The 17,107-nt window shown below is 40.4% G+C and overlaps 2 protein-coding genes across 5 annotated transcripts in view; one reads left to right on the top strand and one right to left on the bottom strand.

Moving 5' to 3' along the window:
- MRPS21 (mitochondrial ribosomal protein S21) overlaps window positions 1–4,715 on the top strand; it is a 14,081-nt gene extending 9,366 nt beyond the window's left edge. For all 3 annotated transcript variants that reach the window (XM_072422013.1, XM_072422014.1, XM_072422015.1), the window contains exons 2-3: window positions 2,305–2,396; window positions 4,188–4,715. In XM_072422013.1, the coding sequence (XP_072278114.1) occupies window positions 2,314–2,396; window positions 4,188–4,368 (264 nt within the window). In that variant the 5' untranslated portion in view covers window positions 2,305–2,313 and the 3' untranslated portion in view covers window positions 4,369–4,715. The remainder of the gene's footprint in view (window positions 1–2,304; window positions 2,397–4,187) is intronic.
- A 4,674-nt stretch (window positions 4,716–9,389) lies between these two features.
- Window positions 9,390–17,107, bottom strand: part of LRP4 (LDL receptor related protein 4) — a 73,750-nt gene continuing 66,032 nt past the window's right edge. Inside the window, exons 34-39 of one of the 2 annotated variants that reach the window (XM_072422012.1) lie at window positions 16,464–16,584; window positions 16,315–16,379; window positions 15,810–15,897; window positions 15,166–15,307; window positions 13,791–13,851; window positions 10,350–10,484 (exon numbers count right to left, since the gene is read on the bottom strand). In XM_072422012.1, coding sequence (XP_072278113.1) covers window positions 13,810–13,851; window positions 15,166–15,307; window positions 15,810–15,897; window positions 16,315–16,379; window positions 16,464–16,584 — 458 coding nt within the window. In that variant the 3' untranslated portion in view covers window positions 10,350–10,484; window positions 13,791–13,809. Of the gene's footprint in view, window positions 10,485–13,790; window positions 13,852–15,165; window positions 15,308–15,809; window positions 15,898–16,314; window positions 16,380–16,463; window positions 16,585–17,107 lie in introns of both variants that reach the window. The other variant, XM_072422010.1, reaches the window with a different exon arrangement.

The following is a 17,107-nucleotide window of genomic DNA, read 5'->3' as shown; positions in this document are numbered from 1 at the left end:
TCCCTTTTGTCCCCGTGACTGTACACGCTGGTGCTTGTAGTCCTTTTTGTTGCCGTGACGGTACATGCTGGGACTTGTAGTCCTTGTTGGCGGTGTGATGGTACACGCTGGGACTTGTAGCTGTTATTGGCAGTATTAAAGTACATGCTGGGACTTGTAGTTCAAATTTACCCAATTGAAGTTGTTACATCTGTAAAAGTCAGTGTTGGAGCAGCGGGTGCTGGGATGTGCTGTGTGTTTCTGCTAGTGTTGGCGGTTATTTTGAATGTATAAATGGTTGCCAGCTTAGATAACTCTTGGCAGTAAGGAGATCCCCAAGTCTGCTGGTAGTTGGAATTTTTCAAAAGCTGGAAAATCTCTGACTGAGAGCATCTTCCCTTCTCACTTTGTGTTTCCATTTGGATCCATATGGTGTTCTGTCTCTGCGGACATGTTTGTATGCCCATATGTAGTTGTGTCTTATAGATGTTTCTGTGGTTGTGTCTGTACAATATTGTGTCTCTGCGGACATATGATTGGTGTCTCCATACAGGGTTGTGTCTTACACATAGATCTCTTTTTGCATCTCTCATTTGTTGTGTCTCAGCGGACATATGTTTGTGTGTCCATACAGAATTCTGTCTTTCAGACATGTTTCTGGTTGCATCTTCCCAGTATTGTGTCTCTGCGGACATATGTTTGTGTGTCTGTACTAAGTTCAGTCTTTCAGACATGTTTCTGGTTGCGTCTTTCCAGTATTTTATCTCTGCAAATATATTGTGGACATATTTCTGGTCACATCCATACATCCTATTCTGTTTGTGTCTGTGCAGAGTTCTGTCAGACATGTTTCTGGTTGCATCTGCCCAGTATTGTGTCTCTGTGGACATATGTTTGTGTCCATACAGTGTTCTGTCTCATAGACATATCTTCTTGCAACTGTACGTTATTGTGCCTCTGCAGATATATGTTTGGTGAGTCCATACAGAGTTCTGTTTTGCAGGCATATCACTGGTTGTGTCTGTACAGTATTGTGTTTCTGCGGACATATGTTTGGTGTGTCTGTACATAGTGGTGTATTGCAGTTGTGTCTGCCCAGTATTGTGTCTCTGCGGACATTTGTTTGGTGTTTCTCTACAGAGTTCTGTCTTACAGACATGTTTCTGGTTGTGTCTGCCTAGTATTGTGTCTCTGCGGACATTTGTTTGGTGTTTCTCTACAGAGTTCTGTCTTACAGACATGTTTCTGGTTGTGTCTGTACAGTATTGTGTCTCTGCCGACATATGTTTGGTGTGTCCATGCAGAGTTCTGTTTTGCAGGCATATCACTGGTTGCGTCTGTTCAGTATTGTGTTTCTGCAGACATATGTTTGGTTTTTCTGTACAGAGTTCTGTCTTTCAGACGTTTCTGGTTACGTCTTTCCAGTATTTTATCTCTGAGGATATATTGCGGACATATTTCTGGTCAAATCCATACACTATTATATGTGTCGCTGCAGAGTTCTGTCACTGGTTTCATCTGCCCAGTGTCTCTGCAGACATATGTTTGGTGTGCCCATACAGAGTTCTGTTTTGCAGACGTATCTCTGGCTGTACCTGTACGTTATTGTGTCTCTGCGGACATGTGTTTGGTGTTTCTGTACAGAGTTGTCTTTCCAGTATTTTATCTTTGCAGATATATTGTGGACATATTTCTAGTCACATCCATACACTATTCTGTTTCTGCAGACGTTTCTGTTATCTGGTCTATTTTATTTTCTTCAGGGATGGTTACTTTTCTTCCCTTTCTATCTTTCTGGATAGGATTTCATTGCTACTCTGATGTCTATCTGATTTACACTAAAAAGTGAGGTCCTAAAGATGACGACAACGCTGGACCAGCAATGTGGGAGCCACGCTGCTCTCCCAGCAGACATTGTGGGGAGATGTCACGTGACAGCTGAACATATTTATTATATTTTATTCTAATCATGGCTATACAGTACAGCAAGGGATGAGAATTCTCCCTTTAGAAGAGTAAATGTTGTGTAAAGCCAGGAAACATTCTCACTAGCAATGCAAACTGGGATCCTATTCTCTGACATTGCCGACACCCCCACCTTCTGAAAATGCCTATAGACTGGCATTCCTGCCTCTCTAATGTCTAAATTGTAATAAAATGTGAATTAGGTCCACTGTGCCTTTGGTACAATTTTACCTGAAGCCATTGGATCGGGATGACTGCGGACTGTTAGTATTTTTCGATGACACTTTCCATGGTTGTCACATGACAGCATTTCTTTTTTTTGCAGCGTGAAGGTAATAATGTGTACTCCTTTATCCCTAGGTTCAAGCCATGGCGAACCACCTAAAATTTATTGCCCGTACAGTGATGGTGCAAAATGGAAATGTTGATGCAGCTTACAAAACACTGAACAGGTAAGTGTTAGTTTGCTTTGTAGCAGCTGGCATCACACTGCATGCTCACATCACATACAGGTGTAATGGGAAGGCCTGTGTCACTGCGCACATGACATGGGAATCCCAGTACACACGTAAATAAATTATTGGGTCACAACTAGTGTCACTAAGTGTTGCTTGATCTGGTGAGCAATAAACAAGGAGGTTGCATGCAGTATTTTTCATAACATCCCCACCAAGCTTTATTGCACAGGGCAAACAGTGAGGTCGATTCACCCCGTTTTCTTTTAAACCTTTTGTCCCTCCTCCCATTGGCTCGGTCATACAATCATTGGACAGTAGGTGGGCTTAAACACATCTTCCTTAAATATATTCACTCTCTGCTCACTTCCTTATGATGACTTTGTGACTCAAGGTGCATATAGATCAGGATAGATGTAATGTGAAATAAGGGGAATGTGTTGTTCCTGCAGTAGTAAGCAGAGATAGTGACAGCCTTGGTGGTACCACTGTGAGGATGGTAGGGTGGTTTATGGTAGTACCACAGTAGTAGTATTGAGGCTTGCTTTCATGGATAAGAAATGTACAGGTAGTCCCCAGGTTAAGGACGTCTGACATACGGACGACTCCTAGATACGAATGGGGCTTCCCTGCTCCCTCATGTGCAGCATGGAGGCTTGGGGATGGGGGGGGTTTGCATGACTTGCAGAAGAAATCTTTTGCTAAATACAGCAGAGACTGAGCTCTTCTGCAGCCTCTTGTAACTCCTTAATGACCAAGACAAACTCTGCAGTTGTTTCTTTTTGCATATCAAAACACAGGTTGCTCCAGAAGGTCTAGAATGTCTAGGCTCCATAAAGATTTTTTTTTTTTTGCTTTGTTTGTGATTAGCTCACAGTGAGGATTTTATACAGTAACTGACAGCACGCTGCCTAATATTATGTTCACACAAACATCTGTCCTAACTGCATTTAATAAAATAATGTACCTGTTCCAACTTACATATTCAACTTAAGAACAAACCTACAGTTCTTATCTGATATGTAACCTGAGGACTACCTGTATCTGTCTAGAGTGCAATGCCAGCAGACTTTATCCCCTCAACAGAATGTGCATGCAGAATTCTATAAGTTATATTTACATGTTCTGGTGATGTATTAATGGCACTTTTGATACTTGGCTCTGCTGTATAGAGGCTACAAAATGCTGATACCAAATCAAACTCTGGTAACTACATTGCTGTAGGACAACACACATGTTTGTAATGGGTAATGTCTTTATCTCAGTAGCTCTTCATGAGTTGAGAGCTTAGTCACAACTGGAAGTACTAACTTAACATTCAGCTGTGCAAGCTTGCTTATAAAATATATAAAGTTGCCTTTATCTTGATTATTAAGTTTTGTCATTTAAAGCTGCTGTGCACCTTCAGGAGTTAAGATACAGCCCGAATAGTCAAGAAGCTCATAGGGCAGACTTGGATGATCTCTGTCCTGGTTTCTGCCTCCCCAGAGCAGAATAAGAGTAATTAGGACATTACTCTGCAACTTCTCTTTTCACTGTACAGTTACAAGCAAGGACAGGTCCATGACAAGCTGGGCTCAGAGTTAGTGGGTTTAATGCTGCTGGCCATTAAAGTAAGCAGCATGTCTAGCAGCAATCAAGAAAAAGAACTCTATGGGTTAATCTCTATAGACGCTAGAATCTGAAATTGCTTGCAAAAATAAACACCTCAACAATGCACACCTGTTGTATTGCACATTAAATACTGATCTGTACTGTAAGTGATAGTTTTCTTTCTTTTATTTTTAGGATCCTCACCGTGGAAGGAGTTGTGGAAACAGCCAAGAGAGGACGTTATTATGAGAAGCCATGTGTCAAGAAGAGAAGAATTAAATATGAGACCTGTAAACGCATCTACAATAGTGAAATGAACCGTAAAATAGTGTTCCTATCACGGCAGATGCGGCAGGACCCCTGGCCAGGATGTTAGGAGCAGAACATTCAGTTCTAGATTTATATCTAGGTCTAGGACTGTATCATCCTCAGATTTCTAATGTCAAATTTCCATTTTTACAAAAACTTTTAGGCTGCTACGGTGGTAAATCCATTTGTGTTACATTAAGGAGCCCCACTTTTTTGTGATGCCCTGTGTTGGACTACTGTCAATATGGGACACTGCAACACAGTAGAGTGTGTAACCTGCATTACTACAATATAGTGAGGGCTAAAATTCAGCACTGGCCAGTTCATCATGTAAAATTAAATATTTTTCTTACTGAAATCTGTATTAATGATGTGTGATGATTATATGTAATAATAATACAGAATCTGATTAGATGAGGAGTGTATGTACAGTCTGTATGATACATTTGCAGTATTTAAGAAGCATGAGGAAAAAAACCACAGCATGCGGCAAGGGTTGGTAAAGATTCTTAAGACAACTGTGGTTCTTGAACATAATGACGACTTAAGGAACAGACAGTAGAATGGGTGGGGGAGGAAACTTTTCAGCATGTCCGTCAGTGTTCTTACCAGAAGTTTTCAGGTGGGTGGAGAAAAGCTCTGGGCAGGAAGCACATGATAAATTTATTGTTCCCAGTTGTTGCTGCCAAAAGGATCTGGTAACTCGGTATAGTTTGTCGAAAATGCCCACCTCCAGTACGCTCCAATTGTCACCCAGTCAGCTTGACTTGTGGAGAGGCTAAACTGGGTGGAAGTGCCACATGAGCATAACATGGGTATGCAGTGGATGAAGTGCATTATAACATAGTCATTGGGGTTTATTCCATGAAGAATTCATTACTTTTATTGGCAACAGATAGGAATACAGCCAGCACATTTCAGGGTCTCTTTAGAGTTCAGGAACAGTGAAGGTTATAATTCTGTTGAAGCTGGGCTTGAAGTTACCACTTATGTACAAAGCCAGAAGTCAGAACTTCAGCCAATAATGGAAAAACCAACTGAAAGCTGAAATCTGAGAGAAACCATTTTTTTTACCCTAGTAGTAGGTTCCACTCCTCATTACAAGTGTTAGTTTTGTGTTGGAGAAAAAAGTGATAGATCAACGGCTTCACCAGTCTGATCACCCCCCACCATTCCCTTTTAATGTAGGTCTATTAACCCTGTATTGTATGGGCTGATGCAGAAGTTCTATCCACAATCCAGAGCAACCAGTAATGCCAGAGAGCACTGGTTACTTTAGAAGAAAGGCATATGGTGAATTTTACTTCTAAATTATCATATTTTGTAGTGATTTTCTGCAGCAGGTATAGCAAATGACACAAGATCACTAACTTCATTATTCAGAAGCTGGTAGTCTGAGCAAGAGGGAAGTTGTTCCCAGTAAATTAACAGAGACAGAGGAGGCACCATGATAGACATTACCAGCTTTAAAGTTTAATTGTGCCTGGAGTGCAGCTCAATACTGATGAAACAAGTATACTGTATCTAAAGGACTCAGAGATAAAGTAAATGAACATAAAAAAAATATTAAAAGCTTCAATTGAAGATATCCCATATTTGGGGAACAATAAGACATCTCAGAATCTATTGAAAGTGGTTAACGATGGCAGATTTAAGACTTATTCCATATGAGTCTTCTTCATCCAAACTGCTGCATAATGATATAGTAGTGGAGCAGCTTGTTTGTAAAAAAATATATATATTTTATGAATGTCAATTTTTCTATTAGGGTGATCTACAGGTTGGGCTGGTCATACCTTGAAAGTTGTGATTACTAACAGAACAATATAAAAGCAAGCAAAGTCATAATAAGGAAGTCTTCAGAATGTACTAATAGCAATGGATCAGTATTGTATATGAGTCTTTCCACAGTATTCCAGGCATCTTGTCAAAATAGAATATGCTATTTCATCACAGTTATGGCAGATGTCATTGTAGTAAGAACAGCATCACTGCACCCATAAACAGTTTGGCAAGCCAATGCTAGGAAAGAGAACACCAAGAGGAGATCCAGGTTATGCTCTGTTCTCTCTGATGTCTAAACAGAGGTAGTGCAGCATCCTTCCCAGCAACACTGACGTGTGCCTAGAAGGATGGAAAATGTCTCTGGGCAGGGGATACAAAAATTAGGGAGTGTAGAACCAGTTGAGATATTTTTCCCTTCCACGGACACTACCAATGCAGTGGCATTTTTTCCTTCCAGTGATACATGAGAATTTTCTCTATTGCAATGCTAATAAACTCTTTAATTTGCTGCAGCAATCAAGCATGCTGACTTGCTTGCCTGTTCAGCCATGGCCCCTAACCCAGGCTCACGCCCACTTATTTCCACAAGTTTGCAGGGATGTCCGTACCCTGCATGATTTAAAATTTCCCCTCAATTCCCTTTATTCACTGGAGACTTAACATGCACCCTTTGCCGTACTGTTATCAAGGGGTCCCACTTTGGGATATTCATATGTCTAATAAAGTTTTTAATTTGGTATATAGACAATACACACAGTGCCATGACTTGCTATACACACAATTGATATATAGACGCCTTTAAACCACCTGCATTGGTCAACTTAGTCCCAAAGCATGGGGAAGACTTATCCCTTACACAATTTGGATACACACAATTTAGCTGTAGCACGTTCCGTTTTCTTATCATATCAGTTTTCCCAGGTTGACATCTCTGGGTCTTCAGTTGTCAAAATAAAAAAACCTGAATTGCCATGGAGCCATTGCTGAGCTGTGTGTAGACAATAGGTAGCAAGAGAGGTTGCAAGGGAGCAACAAAACAAAATAAAATCTATTTCAAAGAAAAAACACAGCAAGAGTTTATAATAGAATGCATTACCTACCTGTAAGTCATGAATGTAGGGTTTACACTTACTTTTAGTATTGCCATTGCATGAATGCTAGTTGTTTAGTTCCACCAACAGTTCCAGAAAATTGGCAGGAGCCAGAGTCTCTTTCCTGGTACACTCAGTCCATAATAGGCAAAGTCAATAACCAATAACTGATATCTGCATTGAGCTTTCAATGGCTTTATCATTAGGCAGCACTGAACTTTGCATACTTGTGTCACAAATCCCATTATGTTTTTACTTGGAACAGTCATAATAAAGCTGTTTGAATATGGCCAAGCAATTTAGACAGTGACACAAAACAAGCGCTTCAAAAAAACAATGGCTTTACAAACAAAGTGTTATCTGGCTTTGGATTCCAGGACACTCCTATTTGTGTTTCGGTAATGGTTGTAAATTGCAACAGCCAATATCTTTTAAAATCAACACGCCACACCTACCTATTATACACTGGAATGGTTCGATGAGATTATTGGTCAGCATTGCAATTCTTAAACCCTTTCATAACAAGTTTATGTGCTATAGTGTGGTGAATGCACAATAATGCATGTTGTGTCAAGGGACCCAATAATTCATGGCCCAGTAATGCCAATCTGGTCTGCGGCGGTGTACATGCTTTAGGTGTTTCCTTACGGCATACCCCTAGCATGGGATATAAGCATTATTTTCCAGTTATGTGGTTATAAAAAAGTTAAGATACTCAAAGGAGAGCACTTCTAATGAGTGCTGGTTGTTAGTGGTGGAACTGTGTGCCCATTACAAACCCCTTGGACTCACCATACTAAACCACCATAGTTATCAAACCAGTTCTTATGCTAGTTTGCAGGAAAAGCTAGTTTATAGCTAGTGCCCTCCCCCCACCTTTACCCTTGTTACCCCAGCAGCAAGTACTTACCCACCCCTAGCTTGCCTTAGGATCTGGCACTACCCCCCAACTAAAAAACTGCACTTGGCATTGTGAATACCGGGAGTAAGAGAGGGGAGTAGGGCAGCTGCCCACTAGCCGTTCCATGTAAATTTGTTCCATCAGTTCTGAAATGAAGGTGTTTGACTTTAAATATTTTATTTTTTTTCTAATTCAATTCTAATTTTTTTTCTGTTTTTAGGAGTATCCTAAACCCTGCCACATATTTCTGTGTGTGTTCTCTGTACACTGGTACAACTCTCATAATCCAAAACTCAGATTTTGTCAAATAGTCCTTAGAAATGTTGGCAACTGGCACATAATATTTAATTGTTTGATTTTTTTTGTATATGGCCTTTTAGAAATGTGTCTTACACACAAAAAAGTATCATGTTGATCATTTTGTTCGACCTTTTTAACATAAGGGAACTCTTTGAAATAACTTTCAAGTCTTCAGGGTACCCCTGCTATGATTATTACAGTAGTGTAGTGATCAATAGGAAAAATGCTTCTTACATTGCTGGTCAGTGGGAAGAATGTCACATTTACAGATAGCTAAGAAGATCGTTGGTGTCACTTTAACTGAGAGTCACAAATTGATCAAGGGAACCCTAGCAACCTCTGGAGGAACCCTAGTTGAGAAACACGGACATAGACTTATACAGTATATGTACCGTATTTTTCGCCGTATAAGATGCTCCGGAATATAAGACGCACCCAATTTTAAAGGAGGAAAATCTGGAAAAAAAAAGATTCTGAAAGATTATTCCCCTTCTAATCACTCATGTGCCATTCATACCGGTATTCCCCTTCTGATCACTCATGTGTCATTCAAAATTCCCTTCTGATCACTCTGTGTCATTCAAATTCCCCTTCTGATCACTCTGTGCTTTTTTTCCACTGTACAGCAGTTAGGACAGGGAACAGCAGGTGGCGCTGTGCCGGCTTCTTTCGCTCTGCTTTACAGACAGGAGAAGACACGATGCTGGCAGAGGAGAGAAGAGACACACGCTGCATGCAGCCAGAGACACACGCAGGATCAGGTATCGGGTGAGTATATTATTTTAATTATTTTATAACACATTTGTCGTATAGGACGCACTAACTTTTCCCCCCCAGTTTTGGGGAAGAAAATGTGCGTCTTATACGGCAAAAAATACGGTATATCTCCAAAGTAATTCTCATTGCATAGCCAAAGTTGACCTAATGTTTATGAAAATTTCAACATTTGCAGAAGTAAAAACGGCAAAAAAAAACGCCCGATCAACCCTACCAAAGACAAATGAGACCAAATACGAAAATCTATTTTTATATTAAGTTATCACAACAAGTCTAAAATACAGAGGTTAAATAAAATAGAAAAAAAACATATCCAGAAATCCATGTTAAAAAAAAAAAAAAATTATAAAATAAACAACTCGCTGCGGACAGTTCTTTTTGCTCCGGCTTAGTATAAAAATTAGAATTTTTGTTTTAACGCCTTATGAATCAGTGCTGAACCCATCCAGGGCTTGCAGGGCTATGGACATTGATGGGGGTAACACGAGAGGAGTGTGAGCTGTAAGTTAGTTATTATTCTTTGATGTCTTAGCACAGATACTGAAAGCTGGCACATATCAGTCATTACGTATCCACGCCAAATGAACATCCAAATCCGTAACACAAGGCCGTTCTGCTTTGGGGCCTATAAATTATTAGGTATCAATGCTTCTGTGTTGACCGTTGAATATTCTTAGTCCGTACCTAAGAAAGCTGAAGACTATGCTATGTCACCGATACATGAACAAGGTCAGTCTGTGGAGTTTGCCAAAGAAGAACACTTCCTTCTCTGCGCCCCATGAGTTGGCGACAGCAGCTAAATCGTGACACATAGGAGGATGTGTACCAATAAAAAAACACAGAGAATCCGATTGAGAGTAAAAGATCAGCAACCTTTGAAACGTCCAGTTTTGTCCAAGGAAGCCAATTTTCCCAAGGAAGATATACAGATTCCTTATTAGTAATACTGGGCAAGGGGTACATCATCCCCAGCCATTCATTAGGTCCTCTTGTCCCTCAAACCTCACTCTCTGTGGAAGGCATGTGCTTCCCTCTCCAGCCGGTATCTGGTAAGGATACCCGACGTTCGGGGCTTGGTGGCAGTGTGACGCTGCCCGTTTCTGACTGCTCTTCCTGTAGAAGTTGTTGGGTTTCGGTCAGATCGAGCGAGGCAGTGCTGGCTTGTAAAGATACAGTGTCCGTCTTGATGCACACATGGTCCCGAAGGATGCTGGCTCGGGATGGCTTCACCTGCTTGAGGTCATCCCATTCGCTTTCATCCCCAGAAAGTAAACCAAAACCCTCCAAGATTCTGATCTTCTCCTTGGTGAAACCGTTGTCAGGAACAGCCTGTAATGGGAAGCAGAATGGGAAGTGAATGATGTAGCCAATGAAATAGAGTGGACGATGATGATGAAGTAAATATAGCAATGGTGCATCCCAAAAAGAATGCAGCAAATTAAATCCGTAAATCACAACCAAATTGCAGAACATGAACACAAAGGGTAATGTGCTGAGAGCTCAACGGGAGAAAACTGCAGCCACAGATGTAAAGCTACCCATACAAAGGCACAAATGATCATATATGGAGTGTGATAGCTGTGTATGCTTGTGTCATCATTGGTGCACAAAAACTTACAAAAAAATTGGCTTGTCTGCAGACTAGGAAATGTAAAGAGATTTCTACCATGACCATAAAATTGTACTTAGATATGGGATCATCAATGAAGCAAGCTTGCAAAATATGGAAGCTGCCATTGCTGACTTTTAAAAAGAAACCAACTGTTGGGCCACCAACTACTGTATTTCTAAAACTTAGATAAAGCATTTTTTATTATAGGTTTAAAATTGTATCAGTGCATTCCGTTCAGCCACTGTTGGGATTCACAAATCTGGCAGGAAGGAATACAAAATCCTTTGTCAGTTAACAAATCAGCTGTATGTATTTTACATGATCTATTCTGACCAATATTGTTCCAATCAGATAACAATCATCTATGTGTGCTTAAATATATAAAAACCCTAACAAATAATGTTTCCTATTTGCTTCTTTTTAATACCATTGAAGGCATTTCAGTGCAAAAATGTGTCAGAACTGTCAGAAATAAACTAACAATGTCCTGTGCTCTCTGCTTCTGTTAACAGTTCTCAAGAAGCAATGTTCCCAGATATCTCTGAACTATGGAACACATACACCTTGTCATAGATTGTAAGCTCTTCGGGGCAGGGTCCTCTCCTCCTTCTGTGTCACTGTCTGTCATTTGCAACCCCTATTTATTGTACAGCGCTGTCTATTATGTTGGCTCTATATAAATCCTGTTTAAAATTAATAATAATAATGGAGTACAGTACAGACATTCTGTAGTCTTAAAACACTTCCTGGACTAGGGTGGGCAAAGCTGTTCCTCTATAGATACAGTACAACAAGTTACTGGTAGGATCACCAGGTGAAAATAAAGAAAAAATGAAAACAAATGGAAAAAGAAAACAAATGCAGCCACAAAACAAAAGGGCTGGTATGCTTATATATGTGCGTGTGTCAGGTTTAGCTACACTTTACCAATTGTTGATTTTAATTAAAAAATAATTAATTCCATTAAGATAGCTCACAGTAACCAGTTTATTTATTATGTGTTACTAATAAATGAAGTATGTTACCTCACTGAGCATGCCAAATCAGTCAAACATTGTATTAGTTGCTGGGGCTTACTACACTTTTCTCATTGCTGACTTTAATGACTTGTTACATTCTTTCCACAATAGGAGATATTGGAAAATGGTAAAAAACACTATTTTTCATTTTTTTTTTAATAAAATCATTAAAAGTGATAAATGAGCACAGAGACTACTGATATGTATAATGACCGAGTCTGCAGAAAATCTCCAGCAAATTGAGCTTAAATTTAGTAAGTATAACACATGCTCACACAGTTAGATAATATGACCCAGATTCCAAGAGTGATATCCTTGGCAACTCATCGGGATATGTTTTCCAGATGCTTCACAGAGCCTCATAAGAAATATTACCCAAGTTTACAATTATCCTGACAAATACATCAAATCTGCTTCATCTTTTACCTAAGTCTTTGTAAAATGCCCGGGAACGGATAAGAAGAGAACTAGAACTTGTTTTTTTGCAGAGAGAAGTTCTTGCCTTTCAGACTTATTTTTCTTCTAAAAATCTATTATACACACTGGATGTCAAATGAAGAACGTAATGGGTGTCTGTCTATCATTTGTGTGGGCCATGAAAAGGACACAAAAAGCGAACGCTTGCAAGGTCCTCACACACGTCATGCATTTATCCATCATGGTTGACTCAACTTTCTAAAGTTTATACACTGGCCCTGATTTATTAAAGCTCTCCAAGGCTGAAGAGGATACATTTTCATAAGTGAAGCTGGGTAATCCAGCAAACCTGGAATGGATTTCTTCAAAGTCATTTGTCATTTGCTAGCAAAGGTTTTGAATCCCAGACCAGATCTATTCCAGGTTTGCGGGATCACCCAGCTTCACTGATGAAAGTGCATCCTCTCCAGCTTTGGAGAGCTTTAATAAATCAGGCTCAATATGTGAAATAAAACTGGTGTGGCGTTTATATGGCAAGGAATTTTGCATAACTGAAAATTAGCAGATCAAAGGACCAAAAACCCAAGCTTACCTCTTGACCCAGCACCGTAGTTGAACTTATCATTGACCCTAACAACTAAATTAAAAGCAAGGCAATAGGTTCTGAAACAAAAGCAAAAAGGAAGTTCCCTAATCATCAATCTGGTGGTCTGGGTCTTCTACCTTCCCTTTATTTTAGTACCACAGCATCCATCAGGCTTTTTATCATTTGACACTTCAGGAAGTGTCAGATGCTTATGTCCCCCCCCCCCCCGCCATATGCCATGGTTCCTTCAATCCATCTCTAAGGTCACTGCTCAGTCTATTGCTGACGTAGAAGCTGGAGGAAGGAACTACAGTATGGAGTGGGGGACATACTATACGGACATACTCAGAATGTCATAAAACTGTGGTACCTGGAGCTGTTCAAGAAGGTGAAGTGTCAACCCACCAGACAGAAAAGTATAAATATTACTATAGACCCCCTGCCACTTTGAAGTTGACCTTGCACTAAAATGTAAGGTCTGCTAACCTTCTCTGGGTCCTTTTCCCTTTTCCAAGTCACCTACTCCTAGAAAGTTACAAAAAAGTTAGAATTCTACTTACTTTACCATCTAACACATTATTGGTTGTGATATCACTGTCCTTCTGGGAATATTCCTGTGGCAGTCAAGGGGACCCCACTCGATTGCAAGAGCGTCTCTTGCCAGAAGGACAATGGTGTCCCCCTTGCCATGGGGGTATGACAAATATAATTCTAACTTGTATTTTAACTACTAAGGGGTAGGGTATTTAGGTAAGGGGACCCAGAGAATATTAGCAGATGGTCCTTCTTATGCCACATTGCTTGCACAAACCCGGGAACATGTGCCATGCAACCCATTGTGTCATGTAATCAGCCAATGGCAATGCTAAGAGAAAACTTTGATACCCAAGGAACTGTTGCAGCTGGAAAACATATCCAAAGTCAAAGTGAGGATACACATTATAAAAGCGATGGGAATGGCACTTAAAGAGCAGTCACTCACATGCAGCAACAACCAATACCTGCAGGTGGGGAGAGGACTCAGAACAGGAAAGGAGAGAGACTGTCAGAAGGGACAGAGTGCTGCAGCGGATGAGACAGTGTGACAAGAATCGGTCAGGTGACAACACTCGAAAGGTGCCGGAAAGTCAAAGTGAATCAGCGATATCAAACAAAGCAATATACAGACTTTGTGAAGTTACACGGTGCAACGGTGTGCAATACTCCAACACGGCACATGTTCTCTCATCACATCCTTAATTGCAGAGATCTCATTTCTCATTAGCTGTGATAGGTAATACTTTTCATTTTCAATCATTCACAGCCAACTACACACATTTATTTTTGTTTCTTGCACCTGCTTAGCCTTTGCCGTCCCATCAGAGGCTTTAAGGGGTGTTTGTTTGTTAAATGTATTTGTAGGACCCCCTAGCAACCTCTGGCAGGACCCTGGGGACCTACGGAACACTAGTTGAGAAACTTTGATATAACAGATTTTAACCAAAAATTAATGTGTTGCATATAAACCACCACTAGAGGGACCTATTGCACTAAAAACTAGGATTGCCCATTCCAGGGCCTCTAGTGGCGCAAGCATACATGAAATATTAGTGGGGCTGGTTATTGAGGGTAACCAATCAGAACCAGAAAAAACAAGACAGGTTGCTCTATGCAGTTGTGACCCCTTTTCTTGTTCCTATAATGTTTATGCATCTGCTCCTAGTTAAAAATATACATTCACACAGATTTCATGCTAAAATATTTGAAAATAAAAAAATGCATGTCTGCAAGCAGAGCTCCAGCCACACAAGAAAGATAGAAATTAATTGTTTTTTTTGGAAAATGCACTTTAATCCCCCAAAAAATCCTTTTTATCTGCCACAAGATGTCCTCAGTCTGATGGCTAGCATCATTCAACCCACTTCCTCCAGAGCCCAGGCTGCCCTGGATCTGCCCCAGCCTATGAATAGACTGTAAAAGGAGAAGCAGTACAACCATGAGTTCATCTATTATTCTAATTTTGTATTAGACCACCATTCTGTATGTCAGCAAAAAGAAAAAACTAATTGGCACGTACTGCTGATTTTCCCTCTAACATTCCAGCCTTGCTGAACAGGGACTGCAATGCACGGATATTACATTGCATGTTTTATATATAAATAATAATTATTATTACAGATCTGCATTACTTTGTCTATTTAATATCCATCTGAAGTTCAGCTTTAACAGCCTAAAACACCCCTAAAATATGCCTAATACAGAGAACACATACATAACACCAAATCCTACACAAGTCATACACATAGTTCACCATTTCAGACTTCCAATCAGACAAATATTTCAACTGTGGCAAATATTTATCCAATCACTTCAGCAAACCCCACACCCAGTCCTCACCTCTTTCCGATGCCGCTGTAAATGACAAGCAGAAGGCCTGTGCACGGCCTCGATTTTCACCTCCTGGGTTGATGTGCGGTATGATGGGTTGCTATATGTAAGGGTCCCCAGTGCTGGGTCTGACAGCTTGGCACGACGATGCCTGTAGATAGAAGAGTACAAGTGATTTACAGGTAAGTCCCCAAGTTACGAACATCTGACATATGGACGACTCCTAGATATGAACGGGGCTCCCTGCTCGTTCCTGTGCAAGACGGAGGCTTGATAGGGGGGAGGGGGGCAGTTCGCATGACGCAGAAGAAATCTTTTGCTAAACACAGCTGAGAATTAGCTTTTTTGTAACCTTTTGTAACTCTATTGGTCAAGGCAAACTCTGCAGTTGTTTCTTTTTGCATATCAAAGCCCAGCTTGCTCCAGAAATGAATGAATGTCTAGGCTCCATGAAGTTATCTTATCTAAAAATATATTGAGAAAAACATCAGTCCTAATTGCATTTATTTTAAAAAAGGTACCCGTTCCAAGTTACATACAAATTCAACTTGAGAACAAACCTACAGTTCCTATCTCGTATGTAACCCGGGGACAACCTGCACATTTATTGACATTAGGTATCTGCAATCCCCCCATAACTTTATTCAACTTACCTGTAAATTAACAGTGCACAGATAAGAAGCAGCAAACAGAGAAGAGATAGCGATCCCGCAATGATGTGAGCGACACGTAGTCTGTCCCCTAAGCAAAAAGGATATAAGAAGAAATCATTGTATATTAGAAACCTGATTTTCTACAGCCATCATCCTAAGCAGACATCTTGGATTCCTATGTTACATACAAGTGTATTGAAAGATCAGTGATTCTCAACCAGGGTTCCTCCAGAGGTTGCTGGGGGTTCCTTGAGCAATTTGTGCCTCTTAGGTCAGTTTAAGTGGCACCAATGATCTTTTTTGCAATCTGTAAGGGTGACATTCTTCCCACTGCCCAGCAATGTAAGAGGCTATGGATATAGTATTTATAAAAAGGGTTCCCTTGGACCTAAAAGTTATTTCAAGGGCCTCCCCGTATTAAAAAGGTTGGGAAACACTGATATAGAGACTGAAGTATAATAACATAATTAGCTACAGCCTTCCATATACAAGGTGGCTTCCTTACCTGCACTGGCTGGCACAGCTCCGATAGGGGTGCACAGTCCTCTCAATGCCTCCTCGTCTGAGCAGCTACAAAAGAAAAGGAAATGTTAGGTTACCAACATACAGATTTACAGAAGCAGCAAATAGCAGCTGGTCACAGCTTATACCTACCTTCCCACTGTCACTCCAGGGGTGATTTCCCCTCGTTCACTTTGAGTGTCGGGATTAAGGGGACCAAAATTCCTTTCACTATTGTTTGTTGGAATAGGAGCTGAAGGTAAAAATCCAGGAACTGGATTGGAAGAAAGAAGAAGAAGAGGAAAGATTGTTAAAGATGAAGGAATTGCCTGCTATGGCACAGAGGTAGCACTTTTGCCTTTGCAGCGCTGGGTCCCAGGTTCTCCCTGGGTTTTGCCTGGGTTTCGCCTGGGTACCCACATTCCAAAAACATGCAGTTAGGGTAATTGGCTTCCCCAAAAAATTGACTTTATTAAATACATATGAGTATGGTAGGGACATTAGATTGTGAGCTCCTTTGAGGGACAGCTAGTGACATGACTATGGACTTTGCTAGCGTGTCAAAGAATAATTGCATATGAGCTATTTTCTTTGCTTACCGATCTATTTCTGGATAAAAAATTTAAAACGCCTGTTAACAGAGCTCAACAGCACTTAGACTTATATGAAAAATGTCATAAATAGGAAGTGAGACCCCCTTACTTTATTCTGATGGCCATATAGACTTTTACCTAGAGATAATCTGAAGGCAACCAGCTTCTGCTGTGCTCTCTTTGTAAACATAATGCTGCATCGTG

The sequence above is a fragment of the Pyxicephalus adspersus genome, chromosome 9 (assembly GCF_032062135.1).
Source record: "Pyxicephalus adspersus chromosome 9, UCB_Pads_2.0, whole genome shotgun sequence".
NCBI lineage: Eukaryota > Metazoa > Chordata > Amphibia > Anura > Pyxicephalidae > Pyxicephalus > Pyxicephalus adspersus.
This window is presented reverse-complemented; position numbering and strand designations above follow the sequence as displayed.